The sequence below is a fragment of the Oncorhynchus clarkii genome, chromosome 19 (assembly GCF_045791955.1).
Source record: "Oncorhynchus clarkii lewisi isolate Uvic-CL-2024 chromosome 19, UVic_Ocla_1.0, whole genome shotgun sequence".
NCBI lineage: Eukaryota > Metazoa > Chordata > Actinopteri > Salmoniformes > Salmonidae > Oncorhynchus > Oncorhynchus clarkii.
The window spans coordinates 42,392,996-42,420,252 of record NC_092165.1 but is presented as its reverse complement, the minus strand read 5'-3'; the positions used below and the strand labels follow the sequence as shown (position 1 = coordinate 42,420,252).

General features: G+C 43.6%; 1 protein-coding gene across 1 annotated transcript in view; it reads right to left on the bottom strand.

Moving 5' to 3' along the window:
* The window catches only part of LOC139375231 (latent-transforming growth factor beta-binding protein 2-like), a 154,424-nt gene extending 135,435 nt beyond the window's left edge, over positions 1–18,989 (bottom strand). Inside the window, exons 1-2 of the mRNA XM_071116828.1 lie at positions 18,287–18,989; positions 10,705–10,778 (exon numbers count right to left, since the gene is read on the bottom strand). Coding sequence (XP_070972929.1) covers positions 10,705–10,778; positions 18,287–18,750 — 538 coding nt within the window. The 5' untranslated portion in view covers positions 18,751–18,989. The remainder of the gene's footprint in view (positions 1–10,704; positions 10,779–18,286) is intronic.
* Positions 18,990–27,257: the final 8,268 nt, after the last annotated feature.

The window sequence follows — 27,257 nt, the reverse complement described above, 5'->3', positions numbered from 1 at the left end:
TATGTTGTGGTCCATGGTTCCTCATTCTAGCTATGTTGTGGTCCATAATAACTCATTCTAGCTATGTTGTGGTCCATAATAACTCATTCTAGCTATGTTGTGGTCCATAATAACTCATTCTAGCTATGTTGTGGTCCATAATAACTCATTCTAGCTATGTTGTGGTCCATAATAACTCATTCTAGCTATGTTGTGGACCATAATAACTCATTCTAGCTATGTTGTGGTCCATAATAACTCATTCTAGCTATTTTGTGGTCCATAATAACTCATTCTAGCTATTTTGTGGTCCATAATAACTCATTCTAGCTATGTTGTGGTCCATAATAACTTATTCTAGCTATTTTGTGGTCCATAATAACTCATTCTAGCTATGTTGTGGTCCATAATAACTCATTCTAGCTATGTTGTGGTCCATAATAACTCATTCTAGCTATGTTGTGGTCCATAATAACTCATTCTAGCTATTTTGTGGTCCATGGTAGCAATTAGAAAAACATATGGCCAGAGGAGGCCCAAAAAGAACCTGATTGCCACCTCCACACAGACAACAAATGGTGAGGAGAAGGCAGGACTCCTGGTTTGGGAAGAGTAATGTAAAGTGTCCAGTGTGTGGGTAATGATAGGGCTGTGTGAGCATGGTGTGTGTATTGATTACAGGATCTGTCTAATGGCCCATAAAGCCATCCAGACTGCCAGGGAGAGTTATGCCCTGAACTGTGAACTGTGCAACCCTCTGCTAATCCGCAGGGTGCCTGTAAAGCAGAGTTGGCCTACACAGCTGTCTGTGTAGCAATTATTTCACCCCTGACTGAACAACGTCACCAGAGAGGCCAGTGGCTTAAAGACAAGCCACATTATTAGGCAGATTTGGTCAACATCCCCTATATACATAAACTGAGTATGCTCTTTCCTTTCGAAGAGATTTCAGGCTGAACTCTATGTGTGTGTGATGCTAGATGACAATACATATAAACCACATTTTCCACAGTATATTGGCCTGATATCTCTTTCATACAGCTAATGCATTTAGCAGTGTATGCTCTTCAAACAATTGAATGGAACATAAAAATCTTTCCCCCCAACAAAAACTCATACAGGTGACTTGGCTGACAAGCATATATGGTTTTGATAAGGATGAGCAACTGGCCCACAGACATGGAGGCAAAGGAACATTGTCAGATTCAATGATAGGCTTGAATATGCACTGGTTGGATGCAAAGACAAACTTCACGCTAAAACATATTTTGAGCTGTCGCAATGCATGCCTAGCCTCTGGAGCACAATCATCTATTTTGTAGGAAGAAAGCACCACTAATAACAAGCCAAAACATTTTTGAATCTATAATACCCAACATGATTGTGAAGCTCTTTATGTGAAGGTAGTCTTTACAAAACGCTCACACATTTATGTTCTTGATACTTTACCAGCTGGTGGACACATGTTGATGTGAGAGGAACATATATTAAAAGTGGACTCTGTTTCACACCAAGGCTTTATGACAGGTCCCCAATGACAGCTTCATGACAGGTTCCCAATGAGAGATCCAGACAGGTATGTGGTTTCAGTAGGATGGTTGTAAACCACTGGGGCTCAGTGTTGTAAGAGAAGACACGGACAACATGCACGGACAACATGTACACTACAGCCAGCCATCTACAGCCAGCCGTCTATTTTACAACATGGACCAAAAGAACTCAATCAGTAAAACAAATTACTCTTAGAAGAAGAACTGACAGGTAAATTAACACCATTTCACATATATTATATTCATCTGTGAAATGTGACTATTTTCCCCAATTAAACAGTTTTCAACCCCACGACTCATACATACAGCATATGTACATAGGCATATGTTATGTTATGAGGTAACAACAAAGTATGTAATTCTGAGCATGGGCAGCACAGCACAGCCTGACGCAAAATATACAGAATTCCCAACGGTGTCTCCAAATCGAAGTGCACTGGAAGGCTTTAATCTAGCCCCAACAGCAGTGAGGATATGATGGAATTAAAGAAACATTCCACGTGAGAATTTTATGTTTGGAAAGAGGGAGAGAAATAGCAAGGAATGGGTGAATGAAAGACACAGAGGCAGACTTTCTGCATGACGAGTTATTTTAGGGTTGGATGGGGCCCTGAGCAGCACAGCAGGCCAAAGAAAGCTGGAAGGAAAATCAAAAAGAACCTCCTTTCTACTGCATTTCACTCTGTCAATCACCGGCTACTTAAGAGGCTGAGAACAACGTTATTTATTTTCTTGAATGATGCACCTTTCATCTGCCCTCTCAAAGACAGCTAAAGATTTAAATCAAGAGGCAATGCTATGCCTTTCATGGTGGGGCCATTCTTTCATGGCTGATTATACTTGTTGAATGATGAAATAATTCCATACATACCATGCACTATTTTCTCTTTACTATAGTAGGTACAGTAAGTATGACTGCAGAAATAGCTTACTGGATCGATACGACTTTGTGCCATGACACTGGGTAAACTCAGTGTGCTGGGTTGAGACGGTCAGGAGGACACAGTGTGCACGGTGGGGACTCTCTCTCCTGTGAGAGGCATTCTGCATTCTGTCCTAAATTGTGGGGAGGAGAAGGCATTGCAAACCCAATGACACTGATGCATAGTGACCCGGGCGGTGTGGATGCCAAGGGCTAGCCCTGTCTCTATGGCCGGTGGACACGTGCCAGACTCAGTATGTAAACACCTGTTGGTCAGGATTTAAATTTCAACTTTGATAGGAATAAAGGAATAGGAATAAACCTCCTAACCAACCAGAAATAAACACTACTAATAGATGAGAGCTGAATGCTCAGTTGGCTCAGATCAACTTTGTGTAATACTGTAGCCCAGATCATGTTCACTGTGAGATAACTGCTGTGAATCTTACTTTCAATACCACAGGTCCATAGATTAGAGTGAGATATCTAAGTGAAGCATGAGTAGAACAGGAGAGAGTCTATTTCTATCTACTGAATTATAAATACTGGATTCCAATTCTGGTACGGTTGTGACAATAAATCAGAAAGATAAATGTCCTTCCATCTAACAAGGTGACCTTTTCTTTCCACCTCATTTGATTTCATTTGGAGGGTTTGCTATTTTGGAAACAGGTTACTGTGGCTGTTTACGATACAAAGCAAGGGAATTCCACTAATCCAATGTTCAGCCTCTCTTTTTCTGGCAATAATTGTTTATCAAGATGGACTGCATTCCCACTGCTTACCATTCCTGGTTCATTTCATGAATTACTGGTTTGCTGGTGAAGTATTCATTCATGCTTTGATTTAAAACTGTGAATTGTGATTGTAAATTAATATTGGCCACTGACTAAGTTCATTTCTAAACCCGGTTCTGGCAAAAGGAGGAACCTACACTTATTTTTTATCATGTAAAAAATGTGTAGAGCAGTATTAGGGCTTTACAGTAAAACTTGCTCTCTGGGACTGAGGCTTCTTTTTGTAAAGAGAACAGAGGATGACCCCCAAACCAGATGCACCATTTTGGTCCTGTGGGGTGTAGCTAGGCTAAATGATGATTGTAAATAAATATGAATATAAATGTGACATTTTTCTATGGTCATTGGCCACAGTTACATCTCGCTTCACTTTATGGCCTTTGTCAATCCAAGCAGAAAAACCCAAAGAGCTATATGTCTTATGAAAGCTATCAACTGGATCAGACCACGGTCACATCTGACCATGTTGACAAAAGCGTAAAACATGAACTTCAAAGCCTGATTAGAATGTATACTGAACAAAAATATAAATACCACATGGAAGATCTTCAAAGATTTTACTGAGTTACAGTTCATATAAGGAAATCAGTCAATTGAAATAAATTCATTAGGCCCTAATATATGGATTTCACATGACTGGGCAGGGATGCAGCCATGATAATTGGCAGCCAGGCCTAGCCAATCCCCCCCCCCCCCCCCCCCCAGACGATCCCACATGTGAAGAAGCCGAAAGACCAGGGCTCAGGACACGTGGTCTACGGTTGTGAGGCCTGTTGGACGTACTGCCAAATTCTCTAAAACGACGTTGGAGGCAGCTTATGGTAGAGAAATAAACATTCAACTCTCTGGCAACAACTCTGGTGGACATTCCACATTTTGTTACGTTACAGCCTTATTCTAAAATTGATTAAATTGTTTTTCCCCCCTCATCAATCTACACACAATACATCATGATGACAAAGCAAAAACAATTTTTTTGACATTTTTGCAAATGTATAAAAAACAATTAACGGGAAATATCACATTTACATAAGTATTCAGACCCTTTATTCAGTACCTTGTTGAAGCACCTTTGGCAGCGATTACAGCCTCAAGTCTTCTTGGGTATGACGCTACAAGCTTGGCACACCTGTATTTGGCACATCTCCCATTCTTCTCTGCAGATCCTCTCAAGCTCTGTCAGGTTTGATGGGGAGCGTCGCTGCACAGCTATTTAAATGTCTCTCCAGAGATGATCGGGTTCAAGTCAGGGCTCTGATTGGCCACTTAAGGACATTCAGAGACTTGTACCGAAGCCACTCCTGAGTTGTCTTGGCTGTTTGCTTAGGATCGTTGTCCTTTTGGAAGTTTAACCTTTGCCCCAGTCTGAGCCCCTGAGTGCTCTGGAGCAGGTTTTCATCAAGGGTCTCTCTGTACTTTGCGCCGTTCATCTTTCCCTTGATCCTGACTGGTCTCCCAGTCCCTGCCACTGAAAAACATCCCCACAGCATGATACTGCCCCCACCATGCTTCACCGTAGGGATGGTGCCAGGTTTCCTCCAGATGTGACATTTGGCATTCCGGCTAAAGAGTTCAATCTTGGTTTCATCAGACAAGAGAATCTTGTTTCTCATGGTCTGAAAGTCTTTTAGGTGCCTTTTGGCTAGCTCCAAGTAGACTGTCATGTGCCTTTTACTGAGGAATGGCTTCCGTCTGGTCGCCCTACCATAAAGGCCTGATTGATGGAGTGCTGCAGATATGGTTGTCCTTCTGGAAGGTTCTCCCATCTCCACAGAGGAACTCTGGAGCTTTGTCAGAGTGACCATTGGGTTCTTGGTCACTTCCCTGACCAAAGGCCCTTCTCCCCCTGATTGCTCAGTTTGGCCGGACGCCCAGCTCTAGGAAGAGTCTTGGTGGTTCCAAACTTCTTACATTTCAGAATGATGGAGGCCACTGTGTTCGTGCGGACCTTCAAAGCTGCAGATGTTTTTTGGTACCCTTCCCCAGATCTGTGACTCGACACAATCCTGTCTCGGAGCTCTAAGGACAATTCTTTCGACCTCATGGCTTGGTTTTTGCTCTGACATGCACTGTCAACTGTGGGACCTTATAAAGACAGGTGTGTGCCTTTCCAAATCATGTCCAATCAATTGAATTTACCACAGGTGGACTCCAATCAAGTTATAAAAACATCTCAAGGATGATCAATGGAAACAGGATGCACCTGAGCTCAATTTCGAGTCTCATAGCAAAGGGTCTGAATACTTATGTAAATAAGATATTTTTGTTTTTTATTCTTAATAAATGTGCAAAAATTACTAAAAACGTGTTTTCGCTTTGTCATTATGGGGTATTGTGTGCAGATCCTCATTATCTTTCAACAATTTTAAAATAAGGCTGTAACATAACAAAATGTGGAAAAAGTCAAGGGGTCTGAATACTTTCCGAATGCACTGTATATATTTCTTGTTTTTGCTTATATATATTACATAGCGCCAAACTCTTTTAGACAGATGTAACTTACTAAGCAACACAACATATAAAAAACAACTGTGTTAACCATCCATCCTTCTACAACAACACAGAGACAGAATCAGGATATTATTGGAAGAATCTGGGACAAAAGCCCATGTTGGACCAAACACACAACAGGACAAGAACTCTTAAAACAATTTTAATCCATATCTAGATCCCCCACCAGACTAGGGTGACCACATATCCCGGATTGTGCGCAACAGTCCCTCATTCAAATAATCATGTCCCACATTTTATAAAGAAATTAAAACACCACTAATTTACAACAACAAAAAATTATTTGTTCCGTATTTCTGTCAGATTTCTAATTTATTTGATGAGAATTGACATTCTAACATGTCTCTTTTGCAGTCACGTTGCGCTTATGACAATATATATATATATATAGGGTTATGTAGGGTTATATAGGGTTTATCTTTATTTTTACAATTTTTACTAAGACATCAAATCTATGAAATAACACATATGGAATCATGCAGTAACCAAAAATGTGTTAAACAAATCAAAATATATTTTATATTAGACATTTTTGCTTACTACATGATTCCATAAAGAAAAACCTGGAATGAGCAGGTGTGTCCAAACTTTTGACTGGCACTGTATATACAGTTGAAGTCGGAAATGTACATACACCTTAGCCAAATACATTTAAACTCAGTTTTTCACAATTCCTGACATTTAATCAAAGTAAAAATCCCCTGTCTTAGGTCAGTTAGGATCACCATTTCATTTTAAGAATGTGAAATGTCAGAATAATAGTAGAGAGAATTATTTATTTCAGCTTTATTTCTTTCATCACATTCCCAGTGGGTCAGAAGTTTACATACACTCAATTAGTATTTGGTAGCATTGCCTTTAAATAGTTTAACTTGGGTCAAACGTTTTGGGTAGCCTTTCACAAGCTTCCCACAATAAGTTGGGTGAATTTGGGCCCATTCCTCCTGACAGAGCTGGTGTAACTGAGTCAGGTTTGTAGGCCTCCTTGCTCGCATACACTTTTTCGGTTCTGCCCACAAATTTTCTATAGGATTGAGGTCAGTGCTTTGTGATGGCCACTCTATTACCTTGACTTTGTTGTCCACAACTTTGGAAGTATGCTTGGGGTCATTGTCCATTTGGAAGACCCATTTGCGACCAAACTTTAACTTCCTGACTGATGTCTTGAGATGTTGCTTCAATATATCCACATATTTCTCCTTCCTCCTGATGCCATCTATTTCATGAAGTTCACCAGTCCCTCCTGCAGCAAAGCACTTCCACAACGTTATGCTGCCAACCACGTGCTTCACGATTGGGATGGTGTTCTTTGGCTTGCAAGCCTCATCCTTTTTCCTCCAAACATAACGATGGTCAGTTCCTTTTTTGTTTCATCAGTCATTTCCCCAAAAAGTACGATCTTTGTCCCCATGTGCAGTTGCAAACCGTAGTCTGGCTTTTTTATGGCGGTTTTGGAGCAGTGGCTTCTTCCTTGCTGAGCAGCCTTTCAGTTTAAGTCGATATAGGACTTTGTACCTATTTCCTCCAGCATCTTCCCCCGGTCCTTTGCTGTTGTTCTGGGATTGATTTGCACTTTTCGCACCAAAGTACGTTCATCTCTAGGAGACAGAACGCGTCTCCGTCCTGAGCGATATGACAGCTGTGCGGTCCCATGATGTTTATACTTGCATGCTATTGTTTGTACAGATAAACGTGGTACCTTCAGGCTTTTGGAAATTGGTCCCAAGGATGAACCAGACTTGTGGAGGTCTACAAAAAAAATTCTGCGGTCTTGGCTTGTCTTGATTTCTTTTTGCTTGACACCATGGGAAAATCAAGAGGCACTGAGTTTGAAAGTTGGCCTTGAAATACATCCACAGGTACACCTCCAATTGACTCAAATTATGTCAATTAGCCTATCAGAAGTTTCTAAAGCCATGATATCATTTTCTGGAATTTTCCAAGCTGTTTAAAGGCAGAGTCAACTTAGTGTATGTAAACTTCTGACCCACTGGAATTGTGATACAGTGAATTATAAGTGAAATAATCTGTCTGTAAACAATTGTTGGAAAAATGACTTGTGTCATGCACAAAGTAGATGTCCTAACCGACTTGCCAAAACTATAGTTTGTTATCAAGAAATTTGTGGAGTGGTTGAAAAACGAGTTTTAATGACTCCAACCTAACACGGAACCCAAACCGGCTGTGCTCGTGCGCTATTGTGCATAAATGTATTTTGTCCCTCTACACCAAACGCGATCACGACACGTAGGCTAAAATATCAAAACAAACTCTGAACCAATTACATTACTTTGGGGACAGGTCGAAAAGCATTAAACATGTATGGCAATTTAGCTAGTTAGCATGCACTTGCTAGCTAATTTGTCCTATTTAGCTAGCTTGCTGTTGCTAGCAAATTTGTCCTGAGATATAAACATTGAATTGTTACTTAACCTGAAATGCACAAGGTCCTCTACTCCGACAATTAATCCACACATAAAACGGTCAACCGAATAGTTTCTTGTCATCTCTCCTCCTTCCAGACTTTTTCATCTTTGAACTTATATGGTGATTGGCATCTACACTTTCATTGTATTACCACGACAACCGGCAAAACAGTTCGTCTTTCAATCACCCACGTGGGTATAACCAATGAGGAGATGGCACGTGGGTACCTGCTTCTATAAACCAATGAGGAGATGGGAGAGGCAGGACTTGCAGCGTGATCTGCATCAGAAATAGGACTGGCTTCTATTTTAGCCCTTGGCAACGCAGATGCTCGTTGACGCGCGTGAGCAGTGGGGGTGCAATAATTGAATAATACAGATTCCTACATTTATTTTGCAACGCTCGCGCACAAGACGCGAGCGGTGTAGTCAGGGTATAAGTGTATGTAAACTTCCGACTTCAACTGTATTATTCTTTGTTGCACTGACTCTCTTGCACAGGCTCCATGTACACTCACTGGACTCTAACCACACACACACTGATACACACACACACACGCATATTGACACCACACACATTCCTTCACATTCCTTCATACTCTTCACACAAGTGTATGTAAACTTCCGACTTCAACTGTACAGTGCGCGCTAACCAAGGTTGCCAGGTGCACAGTGTTTCCTCCGACACATTGGTGCGGCTGGCTTCCGGGTTGAATGCGCGCTGTGTTAAGAAGCAGTGCGGCTTGGTTGGGTTGTGTATCGGAGGACCCATGACTTTCAACCTTCGTCTCTCCCGAGCCCATACGGGAGTTGTAGCGATGAGACAAGATAGTAGCTACTAAACAATTGGATATCATGAAGTTGGGGAGAAAAAGGGGTTAAATTTAAAATCAATAAAAAATAAAAATAAAAATCCTTGTTGGCATTCTAACTGGACAACTAACAAGCTAACTCCTGCCATGTACAGTGTTTGCTGTGACTTCAACCTGATTCAACAAGCATGTATTGTTGAGAAACCACAACAAGACACCAAAGTCACAGTCCCAAATCCGCTTTCCCAGGTGAAACTTACCACTTCAAATTCTTCACATAGAATTTTCTCGACGTGGCTCAGTGAGGATATGTTTTTACTTATGGCCCAGTTGACATCCTTTTCTTTCCCCCAGGGTTAGTTCAAATGTTTTCTCATGCGGCCGCCCCCAACTACTGCTGCCCTGTTAGGGTCTGCAGTAACACACTCCGAGAATGTGATAGTTAGTGAGGGGTTTCCACCACCACGGAGGAGGTTCTCCATTAATGGGGGTCCTTGTGTTAGCACCAGGCCAGGGCCCGACCCGGGGTCGTGGTGTGGGGTTCACTACACAGCTGATAGTACCCTACCCTCCAGCCACACCTGGGTGAGGGCCAAACTACTAACAGATACCAGATGGTAGTGGGATGGAGACCTTCTTAGATGGTCCACAGTACTGTGTTTAACATGAATGGTTTAGAAGGGACAAGTTACTTTCTAAGTAACCTAAGTAATTGACACCTCTGTAAGTGTGCCTTTGGCTGGCTTGAGAAAAAGAGGCAGAACCAGAGGTGGGAGGGAGAGAGGGATAATGAGGAGGCTGGCTAATGAGCTTGCTTTGTAATCGGATGAGGTGACTTTATTGACTGAGTTGATAGGCAAACAACATCAGCTTCTGTAGTTTGGGACAGTGTATGTGTGTGTGTGTACTGCTGTCTTGTCTGGGTGGGAACTGTTTCAGCCTAGAAATGCAGGTTGTGAGGCTTTCACATTCTGTGCTTGTAAAGCTTAAAGATAACTCTTTATTTAACAGCTTCTCCTATAAATCCTGATATTTAAGTCTGCAACATGATGACAGACACAAATAAAAGGAAAAACATTCTCAAAATGTTTTGGTAGGCTGTAGAATAATATTTGCAACCAGGAGCTGGTTTGTAGGTCACAATCCTCTCTCAAAAGAGATTCTTTAAGGCTGCTGCCCCTACTAGGAAGCATACAGAGCACTTAACAACCCACAGAACAGTAAAAAGGCAGATGTCAAGAATGTTACAATGAAAAGCTTGGTAACACTTGTAAGCTGTTAAAATTCAGCCGAAATTGTGTTTTAAAAAGTGGGCAATTATTTACTCCCCCCCCCCCAGTATCTGCCATTGACTTTTATGTGGCAGTTAAGATCCAATATTTCTGTGGTAAAAATAGTGCAGTTACACCCTAAATGAAGCCCTTGCGTCCAACAGAGCGAGCCAAATGCTAAGCACTGGTAATTTACATGTTAAAACTCTACATGCAAATCCACATGAATAACATGACCATGGAGGGAATATTGACACACTCGTAATACCATCTGACACTATATTCTTACACAGTTCGTAGGCATTGGATTTGGTGTGTTTCATACCCAGGGCCAAGCCTGAGAATGAGCAGTTAACAACTTGAGACACGATTGAGAGAGATGGTCAAGAGACAGTCATGAATGATTGTTTACCTAAGGGCAGATATGAATACTTACGCTTTATACAGCGGTTGGTCCCAGAAGCCACAGCCCATCCAGAGCAGCACTGGTGACCTCCACATACATTAGGCCTGCAGAGAGAGAGACAGAAATGGGATATGTAATATATACTGTACGTAATGTTTAAAATGGACTGGCATGCAGGAAGTACAGTACCCCACAATTCATAATTCATAAGGGGAATAATGGTTTGAGTGTTCATGGTCTCAAACCTTAACATTCCTATCTGATATTTAATTCTGACCCCACTATAGTTCCACATCCCTTAATGTGGTTGGCCTATTGAAGGAGCACCTTAGAGATTCGAACATAATTACATTTGAAGCAATAACATTTTCAGGCAAAGCATGAAACTCTATCTGTGAGTGTAGAGCCACACACCACTCTCTCTGTGTTGCATGGAGTCTAGAGTGAAAACAAATACATGGCTATCTGAGCCTAGGAGGGAAGAGGAGAAACAGGAAAAGCACCCAGGCTGCGCATTACATAAATCTCTAGGCAAACTGTAATAACTGGATTCTTTACATACTTTAATCAGTAAGAACAGCACTGGCCAATTTTTACAGGGAAATAAATGAAAAGCCACCACACCACAAGAGCAACTCCAGGGCAAATTCAAACCTATAACAATAGTGCTTGCATAAATCGACCTCCCATCATCTTGCCACAAGATATTAATGGCAGTTTGTTGAGCAATTGTATGACTTATGCAGATGCGGTACGATATCTAGGCTGAGTCAGGACTTGACTAGTAAACTGTTAGTGTAAACACAGGGATACAGTAGGACTGTCTGCCTTCTGTTAACATCACCTGGTCAGACAGCTGTTGTTTTTCTAGTTTGAGAGTTCTTTAGATTGTGGATGGATGGATGACTCTCTGTAGACAAACACTGGATGGAGACCAATTACTCTGATGCACATTTAATGATGAACTGACCACATTCACAAATATGCATCAAGTCAACTGTTCTCTTTTGACAATTAATACACATCTGACCAATCAGATTTTAGCAAAGTAGTTGCTAGGAAGGTAATTAATTACCTTTACCTTTTCAAGAACTACACAATACTTAGAAAACAATACCTCCCAAAAATTGTCCTACATTTTTATAAAGATAAATTATGAATATGAACCACACAAAACAGACCAGGTCTGTGGGGATGTTGATGCTTATATGCAGGGCTCTACGCTGACCTTTTTTAGAAGGAGCACGTGTGCCTAAGTTGAAAAATGTAGGCGCAATCAAAGAAATTTAGGAGCACAATAAAAAATATTTGAGGTATTAAAGCTAGAATCCTTCAATTTTATAGGTGCACCGGTGCGCCTAATTTAAAATTCCAGGGTACACAGCGAAATATTTAGGCAAATATGCGAATAAAATGGTCGCACTGTAGAGCCCTGATATGGATGGATCATTCCTGAAAGCCTCATGGAGAGTACACTAGCATGGTAAAAGTATTCCAAGCTCTTCATAGCGAAACCATTCATAAAAGCTATATAAATATCAATGATGTCATATTTGCACTCGTCATGACCCATTTCATGCAGCCAGGTTGAGCAGTTTTCTGAGTTGGAGCAGTCAGCGGTCTTCCTGACAGACTTTGCTGGAGATGACATGACAGGTACATCGTATGAAACTCCCTCTCCCCGAGGGCTCACCAGAAACCAGATGGTGAGTAAGGAGAGAGTGGGAATTCCAAGAGGAAATGTGTCATGCAGACACACGCTCTCTAACGACCAGCAGAGGATTCATTTCAAGCTAATGAATCAGAAAGAGGTGAAAAAAATTTGAATTACCACGGGGTAATGCCTCTGAAGATTTATGGCACCTTAACTGTTACACCCCCTTAAACTCACAGTGCCCTATTCAATCAAACTAGTAACTAGGTTTCCGGATAAACAAATAATAACACTCTTTCTGTCAGGGGAGCAACTTTGGTTTTAGAAGTGGGGGGGGATGTAATATTATTTTTATTTTTTTATCCAGTGGGATAAACACTCCAAACAGCCTACCCAGTCACTCGGAGGCGTTCGCATGGTCCTAAAGCACACCGGTGCATCGTTTTGTATCACATTCAAATGATAAAACCGGGGGGGACAAAATTGCAATTTCAGAATGTGGGGGGGACATGCCCCTGTCCCCAGTGAAAGTTGCGCCCCTGCTGTTTGTGCAGTGAAAAAGCCTGTTGACAGCCACATGGATTGGAATTTATTTTTTATTCACATTTTGTAACATTGGCTTGTTGAGTACATGAATTCAAACGTGCATTCTTAAAGCACAATAAATAAGATTACAGTACCGAGTATGATGGAATCAAGCCCACAGTGTTGTGTGGACGTAAGTGCTTCATGCTCTGCTTTCAGTTACAGTAATAAAGACATTGGTGCTGAACACACTGGTGCTTGAGTGTCTCTAAATCTCCCTGTGAAAGGCTATGGGAACCATAGACCAATGTATGTGTTGTGTTTGCTTTTCTGGAACCAAGCAACAAAGCCTACCTGAGCAAGATATCAAAAGCAGAACTGGGGTTGAAATCAGGGCACTCAATGTCAGACATTGAGTCCGCTAGGCATTCCTCACCATGCCTATACAGCAGTGTATGTGCTTTCATCCCCCAATTAGAATGGATCCTCATATTGCTAATAAAGTGTCCCTCAGAAATTGGCCATATAGTGTATTTAACCTTATTCCTATAGGGCTCGGTGAGCCCAAACTCAAACAAAAATATTCCATTCAACATTCAGGTAATGTCTGTAACCCAAGGTGAACTATTAAAGTCCATTCTGATTATAATGTAAACACCTCTTTCCTATGTGTGCCATGCTTTGTCTTGTGGAACAAACAGGGTTGGCTGCACGAGGGTTCATTTAGCAAAAATAAATAGGTTTTAATGGACACAACCGATGGTGGTTCTGTTTAGCCAATGGCACAACATATTAATTTATGGTTAGATCAGAATCGCCGTCATAATCATTGGCCTGTACAGAGAATTAAGTTAAAAGTCCAAATCCCCATCTCCATCCATGGCTTAAGAAAGGGCCGATTTAGCAAGCTAGCTACTGCAGGACATAAACATAAGCAGCACAGAAACAGACACGTTTTTCTGAAAATGACATTTTGCTTAGGAAGTGATTTGATTGGTGTGAAGCCAAATCCAAACTGGCCTCCCTTGGGGGAAGTTTTGATGCACCAGGGCAACCCACAGTTGAGCTCAGCTTAACGCTGATTGGCTAATACTTTTAGAAAAAACCAAGGGAGGCTAAATGCTTGCTGGTATCAATCAATCAAATGCTACGGCGACAATATGTTATACTCTTTTGGTCCAGACAGCATCAGATACATGGGCTACACATACTGAGACAAAGGGGAGCTGTTTCCCTAGCTCGGATGATTTCTCAGGTGAGATTCAGCGACTTGCGAATCGACTGAAAATTATGAAAACACAGAGAGAGACAAAAGAGAAATTACACTGAACAAAAATATAAACAGAACATGTAAAGTGTTGGTTCCATGTTTCATGAGCTGAAATAAAAGATCCCAGAAATGTTCAATATGCACAAAAAGCTTATTTCTCTCAAATGTTGTGCACAAATTTGATTACATCCCTGTGAGTGGGCATTTTTCCTTTGCCAAGACAATTCATCCACCTGACAGATGTGGCATATCAAGAAGCTGATTAAACAGCATGATCATTACACAGATGCACCTTGGGCCGGGGGTGATAAAAATACACTCTAAAATGTGCAGTTTTGTCACACAACACAATACCACAGATGTCTCAAGTTTTGAGGGAGTGTGCAATTGGCATGCTGACTGCAGGAATGTCCACCAGAGCTGTTGCCAGAGAATTTAATGTTAATTTCTCTACCATAAGCCACCTCCAACATTGTTTTAGAGAATTTGTCAGTACGTCCAACCGGCCTCACAACCGCAGACCATTGTGTGGGTGAGCGGTTTGCTGATGCCAATGTTGTGAACAGAGTGGCGGTGGGGTTATGGTATGGGCAGGCATTAGCTACAATGAACACAATTGCATTTTTTTGATGGCAGTTTGAATGCACAGATACCATGACGGGATCCTGAGGCCTATTGTCGTGCCATTCATCCGCCGCCATCACCTCATGTTTCAGAATGATCATGCACGGCCCCATGTCGCAAGGATCTGTGCACAATTCCTGTAAACTGAAAATGTCCCAATTCTTCCATGGCCTGCATACTGTGCTCACCAGACATGTCACACATTGAGCATGTTTGGGATGCTCTGGATTGACGTGTACGACAGTGTGTTCCACTTTCCGCCAATATCAAGCAACTTATCACAGCCATTGAAGAGGAGTGGGACAACATTCCACAGGACACAATCAACAGCCTGATCAACTCTATGTGAAGGAGATGTGATTGCGCTGCATGAGGCAAATGGTGGTCACACCAGATACTGAATGGTTTTCTGATCCACGCCCCTACCTTTTTTTTTAAAGGTATCTGTGACCAACAGATGCATACAGTGCCTTGCGAAAGTATTCGGCCCCCTTGAACTTTGCGACCTTTTGCCACATTTCAGGCTTCAAACATAAAGATATAAAACTGTATTTTTTTGTGAAGAATCAACAACAAGTGGGACACAATCATGAAGTGGAACGACATTTATTGGATATTTCAAACTTTTTTAACAAATCAAAAACTGAAAAATTGGGCGTGCAAAATTATTCAGCCTCTTTACTTTCAATGCAGCAAACTCTCTCCAGAAGTTCAGTGAGGATCTCTGAATGATCCAATGTTGACCTAAATGACTAATGATGATAAATACAATCCACCTGTGTGTAATCAAGTCTCCGTATAAATGCACCTGCACTGTGATAGTCTCAGAGGTCCGTTAAAAGCGCAAAGAGCATCATGAAGAACAAGGAACACACCAGGCAGGTCCGAGATACTGTTGTGAAGAAGTTTAAAGCCGGATTTGGATACAAAAAGATTTCCCAAGCTTTAAACATCCCAAGGAGCACTGTGCAAGCGATAATATTGAAATGGAAGGAGTATCAGACCACTGCAAATCTACCAAGACCTGGCCGTCCCTCTAAACTATCAGCTCATACAAGGAGAAGACTGATCAGAGATGCAGCCAAGAGGTCCATGATCACTCTGGATGAACTGCAGAGATCTACAGCTGAGGTGGGAGACTCTATCCATAGGACAACAATCAGTCGTATATTGCACAAATCTGGCCTTTATGGAAGAGTGGCAAGAAGAAAGCCATTTCTTAAAGATATCCATAAAAAGTGTCGTTTAAAGTTTGCCACAAGCCACCTCGGAGACACACCAAACATGTAGAAGAAGGTGCTCTGGTCAGATGAAACCAAAATTTAACTTTTTGGCAACAATGCAAAACGTTATGTTTGGCGTAAAAGCAACACAGCTCATCACCCTGAACACACCATCCCCACTGTCAAACATGGTGGTGGCAGCATCATGGTTTGGGCCTGCTTTTCTTCAGCAGGGACAGGGAAGATGGTTAAAATTAATGGGAAGATGGATGGAGCCAAATACAGGACCATTCTGGAAGAAAACCTGATGCAGTCTGCAAAAGACCTGAGACTGGGACGGAGATTTGTCTTCCAACAAGACAATGATCCAAAACATAAAGCAAAATCTACAATGGAATGGTTCAAAAATAAACATATCCAGGTGTTAGAATGGCCAAGTCAAAGTCCAGACCTGAATCCAATCGAGAATCTGTGGAAAGAACTGAATACTGCTGTTCACAAATGCTCTCCATCCAACCTCACTGAGCTCAAGCTGTTTTGCAAGGAGGAATGGGAAAAAATGTCAGTCTCTCGATGTGCAAAACTGATATACATACCCCAAGCGACTTACAGCTGTAATCGCAGCAAAAGGTGGCGCTACAAAGTATTAACTTAAGGGGGCTGAATAATTTTGCACGACCAATTTTTCAGTTTTTGATTTGTTAAAAAAGTTTGAAATATCCAATAAATGTCGTTCCACTTCATGATTGTGTCCCACTTGTTGTTGATTCTTCACAAAAAAATACAGTTTTATATCTTTATGTTTGAAGCCTGAAATGTGGCAAAAGGTCGCAAAGTTCAAGGGGGCCGAATACTTTCGCAAGGCACTGTATCTGTATTCCCTGTCATGTGAAATCCATAGATTTGGACCTAATTCATTTATTTCAATTGACTAATTTCCTTATATAAACTGTAACTCAGTAAATTCTTTGAATCGTTGCATATTGCATTTATATTTTTCTTCAGTATATAGAGTTATTTCATTAATTAGATTAGACTAGAGCAATATACAGTAGAGGTGGGTAAAATCACTGGGGAAGCCAAGCCAGAAAAAAACGCCATATTACAACCTATGTGTCGTGATAATTGCATTACTTGCTCTATAACCTGTTAGTTCATATGCCTTGCGACCGTGATATATAGGCCTAAGGCCGGGACCAAATCCCTATCTCCATCCATGGCTAATTTAGGAAAAGGCCAATTTTAGCTAGCTAGCTAGCCACCGGAGGCCAACAAACACAACGAGATGCACAAAGAGTTTCTGTCAAAACGTATGCTCTCGTGCGATATGATTGGAGTGAAGCCAAATACAAACTGGCTTCCCTTGACACTTTTGTTTTGGTGCTCCAGGGCCATTCACAGTTGAGCTCACTCAGTTTAGCTCAACATTGATTGGCTATTATTTTATACAAAAAAAATATCAAGGGAGGCCAAATGCTCGCTGGCTTCCCTTGCACTCAATGCTAGAGGCGCAACAATGTCATACTCTTTTAGACCAGACAGCATCAGATAGATGGCCTACACATACAGAGACAAAGGGGAAGCCTGGCTTCCCTTGGCATCCATGAATACACGCCACTGGCAATATAGCCAATGTTTCCTAGCCTATATGTGTGATATAAGCACCCAGTTTGCAGTTAGCAAGGACACAACTGCATAGGCTACAGATCACTACAGATCACCAACTAGATTCAGCTCCCAGTTGGGGAACCCTGCTCGATGGTATAATACAATCATTGTTGTATAGCAGAGTAACAGCAAGTGTATGCCTACCAACTAAGCAAAAGTTTCACTTTAATGGACTTGTGCTTATTCATGACATTCCCCACAAGCCACCAACATCAATCACTGTCTCTGAACACCAATGACAATTATGTAGCCTTGATACAGGTGTTCATAACTACCCTATGCGTACACTCACTGAACCCTATACTCACTTTACAACCCCGGGAAGAGACAGCAGGTATAATGTATTAAAAAAAGTATTTAAATGATTGGTACATATGTAGGATCTAAATGGCATCACACCATTGCAGGAGACTTGTAGTGTATTTGACTTGTTGTGTATTTGAGGTTTACAAAGGCTTGAGAAGTTTGTAATTTCCACTTTGAAATGTCAGTCTTGATTTTCCCTTACGAAAAATGTGTTAACCCCTAAAGGATTATTTTCCTGCTGTAGCATACTGGCTCAAATTAAGATCCTACATCTGTAGACAAACTCAAACGCACTCCTGCAGGCATTTTTTTTTTTACAACCGATAACAAGCAAAATCTTACCCTGCAAGGCGCCTGGTGTGCGTGGAGCTGGGTTTGTTGCTCTGTCTGTAAATTATTCGGGGTCTGTACTGTGATGAGTGATGGGTGCCGAGCTGTCTTGCGGCTCTACGCGCAGCATCTTGTGCAACGGTGGAATCGTCCGCCCGGTGGGAAGCTTCTGTAATGGGAGCTGGAACTGGTTTAATTACCGTCGCGTGCCTGTTATTTCGTTGATATAATGAGCTCACAGGAGCCCCGCGACCGGAGGGCGATACATTGTGAGAGGACCTGTGCGAGCTTTCTCTGGATGGTCTGGCGGGGTCAGCGTCGTTCGCTCCCCCTGCGGAGTGACCTTGCCCCCTAGCTCGCGCCCGGAGCTGATCCCACATCTCCTGTCCACCACCTGTTGAGTCCTTCCGACAGTCACACATTCGTACAACTGCAATGGTTAAAACCACTAAAACTGCAATCCACAACCGGTTCATATTTTTGTCAAAAAATAAATTGCTGCTGCGTGTACCTTGGTGACTTATCAAGATTCCGTTTTTTTCTATAGCCACGCGCGATATCAAGTGGTTAAATTGAGGCGAACAGAATTATTTAGCAGCAATGTAGTCCTATTCTTTCCCAAGCATGCAAAATGCTCTTCATAATGTCCAGGTAACCATTGCGCAGAATGGATATCAATATCTTAAATATACGTATATCAATTCGCAGGTTTAACATATGCTCATAAAATCGAAAATGTATAGCTTCCCTATACTTACAAAAACAATCGATTATGAAAATTATGTCAGATACATTTTAATCCATCTGTAATAGTTCATGGGTTTTTTTCGCGCGCGGGCAGCAATGAGATTCCAGGGTTGGAGAAACAGTACTACTCGAAGTGAAAGTTCTCGACTTTGAATGGTGCTCCCATGGATATGACCACCTTCTTGGATCTGAAATCACCGGGAATTTTTGGGAGGCTTTGCGTGCATTTTACAAGAAGAAACTCCCCCTTCGTGGTCTTATTGATGCCTACGCTCAGCCCCCCTCGGTCCAAGCGCTCAGCGGCCACACAATTGCTACCAAGTTACAGTATGATATAATATTTCCTTGTGTGTTAATAAAATATGCTCCTCTATTCTGCCATTGAATAAAACGCACGTGTAGCACGCAATTTGGATACCACATAAGGCTACAGCGTTCAGATTTTCGGCGAATTAGACAATTGTTTATTCTGCGAGTCTTTTGTAATGGTCATTCTAATCAAGGCACATTTAGATTGAGTAGGCTATGCTAGATTAAGTCAATTTGTCATGCATGTATAATATAGCACTTAATAATAAACGGCTAACTATTGAGTAGTAGTAGAACAGCAAGCACTCATTATTGAACATTGACAAAACAATATGATCTTTGTGTCACACAATGTGGGGGATATGGGTAATGCACACATAGTTCAAGCTCAATTTGAGTTCTTGGAAAACTAGAGAAGTTATATAACAAATCCCATTCATCTTCCCCTTTCATCCATGCTGCATCATCAGTTTCCCTGTCCTTGACTGTCTGGAAACAACATTTATTTTCTCCCATAAGATCTTAAACAACCAACAGAGAGTTGGCCGCATCATCCCATTCAAACCACAATGATACACTTATACAGTATGTCTTTCATCTCCTGTCTCCACCATGCCAACACCATTACTGTTACACACATCTTCCAAAAATCACAAAAGTAAATGGCTAGTTGGGTCAGCATGCATGGTCTGTCCATTTCTTTTCTATCCCACGTAAGTGAAGTAGGCTATGTTTGTATTTCTTTGACCTAGTTTCTTGGGAATTAATGAACAGAAGTTGCTACATGCAAGACAATCATCATAACTTCGCTGTGTGTTTGGGAGAAGCAAAGCTAGCTGTCTTTCCTCTGAGTAACAGCTAACAGAAGAGCATTGGACCCACCAAGCTCGCTCCTGCTCTGCTCAGCTTCGCCCCTTCAGAGTCATGATCATTTCCAACCCAAACATGTCTAGTGCGTGAGGAGAGGAGAGCAGGGCTTACAAGAGCTGTGTACTGTCCAGTGCGTGAGGAGAGGAGAGCAGGGCTGACTAGAGCTGTGTACTGTCCAGTGTGTTAGGAGAGGAGAGCAGGGCTGACCAGAGCTGTGTACTGTCCAGTGTGTTACGAGAGGAGAGCAGGGCTGACCATGGCTGTGTACTGTCCAGTGTGTTAGGAGAGGAGAGCAGGGCTGTGTACTGTCCAGTGCGTGAGGAGAGGAGAGCAGGGCTGACATGGGCTGTGTACTGTCCAGTGTGTTAGGAGAGGAGAGCAGGGCTGACCAGGGCTGTGTTCTGTCCAGTGCATGAGGAGAGGCGAGCAGGGCGGATCAGGGCTGTGTACTGTCCAGTGCGTGAGGAGAGCAGAGCAGGGCTGACCAGAGCTTTGTACTGTCCAGTGCGTGAGGAGAGCAGTGCAGGGCTGACCAGAGCTGTGTACTGTCCAGTGTGTTAGGAGAGGAGAGCAGGGCTGACCAGCACTGTGTACTGTCCAGTGTGTTAGGAGAGGAGAGCAGGGCTGACCAGGGCTGTGTACTGTCCAGTGTGTTAGGAGAGGAGAGCAGGGCTGACCAGCGCTGTGTACTGTCCAGTGTGTTAGGAGAGGAGAGCAGGGCTGACCAGGGCTGTGTACTGTCCAGTGTGTTAGGAGAGGAGATCAGGGCTGACCAGGGCTGTGTACTGTCCAGTGTGTTAGGAGACGAGAGCAGGGCTGACCAGGGCTGTGTACTGTCCAGTTTGTTAGGAGAGGAGAGCAGTGCTGACCAGGGCTGTGTACTGTCCAGTGTGTTAGGAGAGGAGATCAGGGCTGACCAGGGCTGTGTACTGTCTAGTGTGTTTGGAGAGGAGAACAGGGCTGACCAGAGCTGTGTACTGTCCAGTGTGTTAGGAGAGGAGAGCAGGGCTGACCAGGGCTGTGTACTGTCCAGTGTGTTAGGAGAGGAGAGCAGTGCTGACCAGGGCTGTGTACTGTCCAGCGTGAGCAGGGCTGACATGGGCTGTGTAGAGTGGAGATATACTGGAGCTGATTAGCGCTTCTTCTCTTGCCCATGGGAAATCTAATTAGAGCGGAAGCTGCAGTTGTCTTATGACTCTGGGGTTGATTCGACGGTGCTCATTCCGATCCTCTGGTGTGTTGCCCTGTGCGTCAGGGTGGTTGGCCTGGCCCTGGCCTCTATTGTCTGGGAGGCTCCTAAGGTTGCTCCTAACATCATAGATATTGAACATGTTATATTGTCTATGCAGTAAATACTCCCCGGCTAGTCGACCACTATCATCTGATAAAGCATTGGTGGCAATTCCTAGGTCTATAACATAGACTACTGTACATGCACTCAATGAGTTTGGTGGATTGAGTGTTGTGTCTGTTGAGCTTTGCTATGAGTTCAGAGGGTCAGTTAGTGAGGGGTTTCTACAGGTGAACCATTGAGAGCATTCTGTCGGGCTGCTGCACCGCCTGGTAAGGCAACTGCTCCACCCTCAACCGCATGGCTCTCCAGAGGGTGGTGCATGCAGCCAAACGCATCACCGGCGGCACTCTGCCTGCCCTCCAGAAAATCTACAGCACCCAGTGTCAAATCAAGGTCAAAAAGATCATTAAGGACCTCAGAAAATCATTAAGGACCTCAGAAAATCATTAAGGACCTCAGAAGATCATTAAGGACCTCAGAAAATCATTAAGGACATCAGAAAATCATTAAGGACCTCAGAAAATCATTAAGGACCTCAGAAAATCATCAAGGACCTCAGCAAATCATTAAGGACCTCAGAAGATCATTAAGGACCTCAGAAAATCATTAAGGACCTCAGAAGATCATTAAGGACCTCAGAAGATCATTAAGCACCTTGTTATGTTGTAACAACAAAGAAGAAGTATGGGGGGGAAATAAATGGTGGTTATGTGAATTTGGTCAAGTTTAGAATAAGGGTTTAGGGGAAGGGTTAGCTAAAATGCTACAGCTGTCCCTAACATGACTCGAACACGCAACCTTCAGATTGCTAGCTTGTCGCGGATTACACCCATCCATCCTCCCCGACCATCTCCCTACTTTTGTTTCTGTCTAAAGTAACTAGACCATTAGTGGGTGTCATACGTCTTAGAGGTGCTCAGAAATATGTAAAGTGTGCTTTGTATGGCTCTGAGGCCAGGCTGGTCTTTGTGCCTTTGCTTTGGGCCTCACTGATCCCTCCCTTGAATGATCACTCTGTGCTGTGAAATGAGAGGCCATTGAGGTGGTCAGCATTGTGGGGCCATTGAGTCATCATATTCTATGGATTTGACACCTTCTAATCAATTCTATCTGGGAACAAACACCGGAGGATTTGCCTGTCAGTGGAACTGTCCCAGTAGTGACACATTTGTGTTAGTTTGGTCAAATCAAATCAAATCAAATTTTATTTGTCACATACACATGGTTAGCAGATGTTAATGCGAGTGTAGCGAAATGCTTGTGCTTCTAGTTCCGACAATGCAGTAATAACAAGTAATCTAACTAACAATTCCAAAACTACTGTCTTGTACACAGTGTAAGGGGATAAAGAATATGTACATAAGGATATATGAATGAGTGATGGTACAGAGCAGCATAGGCAAGATACAGTAGATGGTATCGAGTACAGTATGTACAAATGAGATGAGTATGTAAACAAAGTGGCATAGTTTAAAGTGGCTAGTGATACATGTATTACATAAGGATACAGTCGATGATATAGAGTACAGTATATACGTATGCATATGAGATGAATAATGTAGGGTAAGTAACATTATATAAGGTAGCATTGTTTAAAGTGGCTAGTGATATATTTACATCATTTCCCATCAATTTCCATTATTAAAGTGGCTGGAGTTGAGTCAGTGTCAGTGTGTTGGCAGCAGCCACTCAGTGTTAGTGGTGGCTGTTTAACAGTCTGATGGCCTTGAGATAGAAGCTGTTTTTCAGTCTCTCGGTCCCAGCTTTGATGCACCTGTACTGACCTCGCCTTCTGGATGATAGCGGGGTGAACAGGCAGTGGCTCGGGTGGTTGATGTCCTTGATGATCTTTATGGCCTTCCTGTGACATCGGGTGGTGTAGGTGTCCTGGAGGGCAGGTAGTTTGCCCCCGGTGATGCGTTGTGCAGACCTCACTACCCTCTGGAGAGCCTTACGGTTGAGGGCGGTGCAGTTGCCATACCAGGCGGTGATACAGCCCGCCAGGATGCTCTCGATTGTGCATCTGTAGAAGTTTGTGAGTGCTTTTGGTGACAAGCCGAATTTCTTCAGCCTCCTGAAGAATGATGCTGTCTGTGTGAGTCAGAGGCACAATGACTGAATGAGCCTTCACCATTAGAGTGCTGCCCTTGGGGTCAGAGTTCAAGTGTTCCCATTAGAAACCCAAACAGTATTATTACACTCAGAATGTAGGGTCCTCATTGTAATCAAGTATCAACAGTACATTCTAAGTCACGGCTCCGGAGTTTTAAGTGTTCAATTTGAACCAGCCTCAGTGACTACCCTTGATGGAGGAGACCATGTAAAATGTCCATCTCTTAGCTACCTTCTGCCATTTGTACCAATATCCTCTGCTCCCTTTTAGCAGCCCAACTGCAGACATAATACAGATTTTGTTCAGGCTGTGCAGCAGTCAAGACCTGGGGAAAAGGGGAGGGAATACAAATCTTATAAGTTCAAGAGAAATGGAACTCGTTTTGATGGAATAACATTTTGGAACAGCTTAAATAGAATATCCATTCTATTAATGATCTTTTTATTTTTTACAGCTTCTCCTTGGAGCAGATATCATTTTAGACCTCCGTCGTAAAAACTTTACATAAAAGAGGCATTCCCTGACCAAAGGGAAGCGGTGGAAGATAACTGTAATGTGCTTAGACTGAGGTGTCCCCCCCAGCTTGTACTGCACAAATGAGGTGCTGTCAGATTGGGGCAATGGAACTAGGTCACATGGGCGAAGGTTGACATTTATTGGGATGAGTCTTGTCCTGGAGGCAGAACAGCGCAATTTCCACGAGATGGGCCAGCAGCAAAGTCAAAATTGTATGACTTTGTGGCTGTGCCAACTTGTGACCACTCTGCAGAGCTGCCTCCAGAACAAGATATAAGACGAAAAACGGTAACCTGCATTTAAGACAGCCACTTCTCCTTTCATGATACTCATACTTGGCTTTTTAAATGTTTTGTGTGGAATTGCGAGTACTGGCTTGAGAGAGCACTATACCACACCGATATAGACTTTGTGTGTGTGTGTGCGTGTGTCATTGTTCAGTTCCTGGATTGCTGGAGAAGAAGTGGAAACATTTCTCAATGTTAAAATGAGAGTGGGAGTCTAGTAACACTTCAAAGTTACACAGAACTCAGCACCCTTGGCAATGAGTTTCAAGTATGTCATCCAGTACTGGTATTACATCCACACTGCATTATTTCACAGCTGAAGGATTGTTTCATTCATTTGCGGGTATGAGTTGTTTAAGGTTAACAAAGACTTCATGCACTAGCCACACAGAGATGACGTGATCAGATGAAGAACTTCAGAGTGGAGCTCCCTCAAATCCACAACCTCTTAATGAAAATCACCCCTTTCACCCTCCCAAACCTTCATCACTGGACACGTGCTTGCTCTTAACATCTTCTTGGCAAAGGCACTGCCAGTACATAATGTACATGCTACTCCCACAGCAAAGTGTGTGATATGGATGACTCCTGGCAGTTCTAGGGATCCAGGGGCCAGCTGCAGCAAATGAGGTAAGGCCTGAAGTCGGGGCCTTTCTGCAGCACAAAAGGACTCAATTCATCCCGCCAAACTTTATTTTTCCATGTGTTATGAGTCTGTGTTTGTTAGGTATACGTACGTATGGCTCAATGACCCTACTGACCATCCAGGGTCCAGTGTTGGTTGAGGCTGATCAGTAAGGTTTCTGCCTGACTTGAGGGGGGCTATGTGTTGTGTGGGTAGCGCTCACAATCTTTGTCTTGTTTCTGATGTTCTGGGTTACACGGCAGGGGCTCAGCGACCCTGTTTGTGTGTCTTCTGGCCCGTGTAATAAACTGTGTCTATAGTGGACGGGGCCCTTACTCTGAAATCAGAGGAAGCCAATGTTTCAACAAGCCAGGCTTCCCTCACAGTCTCTTCTCTCACTCTCCCTCCTGAGCGGTCTGCATGGAGAGCCCCATGAGGGCCGCCTGCCGGCCCTTCCCTGCAGAGATTGAACTCATCTGCAAGCTGGAATGCACCGGGCTGAAGGTTAACAGGGTCTCCCGCCGGTCCCATCCAGCTCTGTCGGCCCAACTCTCCGAGAAGCTCGTTTACCAAACATAACGACTGAAATTTGAAATGTGATCAGGCCAGCTGCCTCTCATTAGCATAAATCACAATGTTAAGGTGCTTGAGATTTAATTGCCCAGCTCCATGCCCTCCTCATTCATCTGGTTTTGGTTCAGCTGCTGAAGTGAAGTGTGATTTGGGCCAGGGGACTTGGATCAAGGGCAGCAGAACCTCGGACATAGACCAGACCAACATGAAGAGGACTGTTTCATAGTTGTCTCAGATTTATCACATCAGAGTTATTTTGTCCATGGCAACCCAGGTGGGCCCTTAAAAAACATCTCTGTTCAGATCAACATTTCCATTCTAGTCAGGCAGGAAATAAACAAACACATTAATTGTGAATGGGTTCTTAAGTCACCACCTTGTCTCTGCCGCACATGGTGGGGAAGGCAGACAGTCCTCATGTCTCTGGAAATTTGATTTAGAAGTGTCCCCTTTATAAACAAAGCTCTGCATGATGTCTTTGGCCTTGTTGATAAATGCCACTGGAACCAATTCAAAGGGCAGATCACGCTGGCAGCCAATTAGGCCAAGAAAGACCCTGCTGCCATAACTTTCCAGCAAGTATACATTTTCCATATATGAGAGGCCTTCCATTCATTAGTCAAACTTAGTCTGAGACTCTCTCATACTCACATAGAATCAGTCAAGCATAAATCAATAGAGAAATGACTTTACTAAACTAGTAAATAAGGGTGGAGTGCCAAGTGCTGTGGTATGGGGGGAGTGCCCTGTGCTGTGGGATGGGGGGAGTACCCTGTGCTGTGGTATGGGGGGAGTGCCCTGTGCTGTGGGATGGGAGGAGTACCCTGTGCTGTGGGATGGGGGGAGTGCCCTGTGCTGTGGGATGGGAGGAGTACCCTGTGCTGTGGGATGGGGGGAGTGCCCTGTGCTGTGGGATGGGGGGAGTACCCTGTGCTGTGGTATGGGGGGAGTGCCCTGTGCTGTGGGATGGGAGGAGTACCCTGTGCTGTGGGATGGGGGGAGTGCCCTGTGCTGTGGGATGGGAGGAGTACCCTGTGCTGTGGTATGGGGGGAGTGCCCTGTGCTCTGGGATGGGGGGAGTACCCTGTGCTGTGGGATGGGGGAGTGCCAAGTGCTGTGGGATGGGGGGAGTGCCCTGTGCTGTGGGATGGGGGGAGTACCCTGTGCTGTGGTATGGGGGGAGTGCCCTGTGCTGTGGGATGGGAGGAGTACCCTGTGCTGTGGGATGGGGGGAGTGCCCTGTGCTGTGGGATGGGAGGAGTACCCTGTGCTGTGGTATGGGGGGAGTGCCCTGTGCTGTGGGATGGGGGGAGTGCCAAGTGCTGTGGTATGGGGGGAGTGCCCTGTGCTGTGGGATGGGGGAGTGCCCTGTGCTGTGGGATGTGGGAGTGCCCTGTGCTGTGGGATGGGGGAGTGCTGTGGGATGGGGGGAGTGCCCTGTGCTGTGGTATGGGGGGAGTGCCAAGTGCTGTGGTATGGGGGGAGTGCCCTGTGCTGTGGTATGGGGGGAGTGCCAAGTGCTGTGGTATGGGGGGAGTGCCCTGTGCTGTGGGATGGGGGAGTGCCCTGTGCTGTGGGATGTGGGAGTGCCCTTTGCTGTGGGATGGGGGGAGTGCTGTGGGATGGGGGGAGTGCCAAGTGCTGTGGTA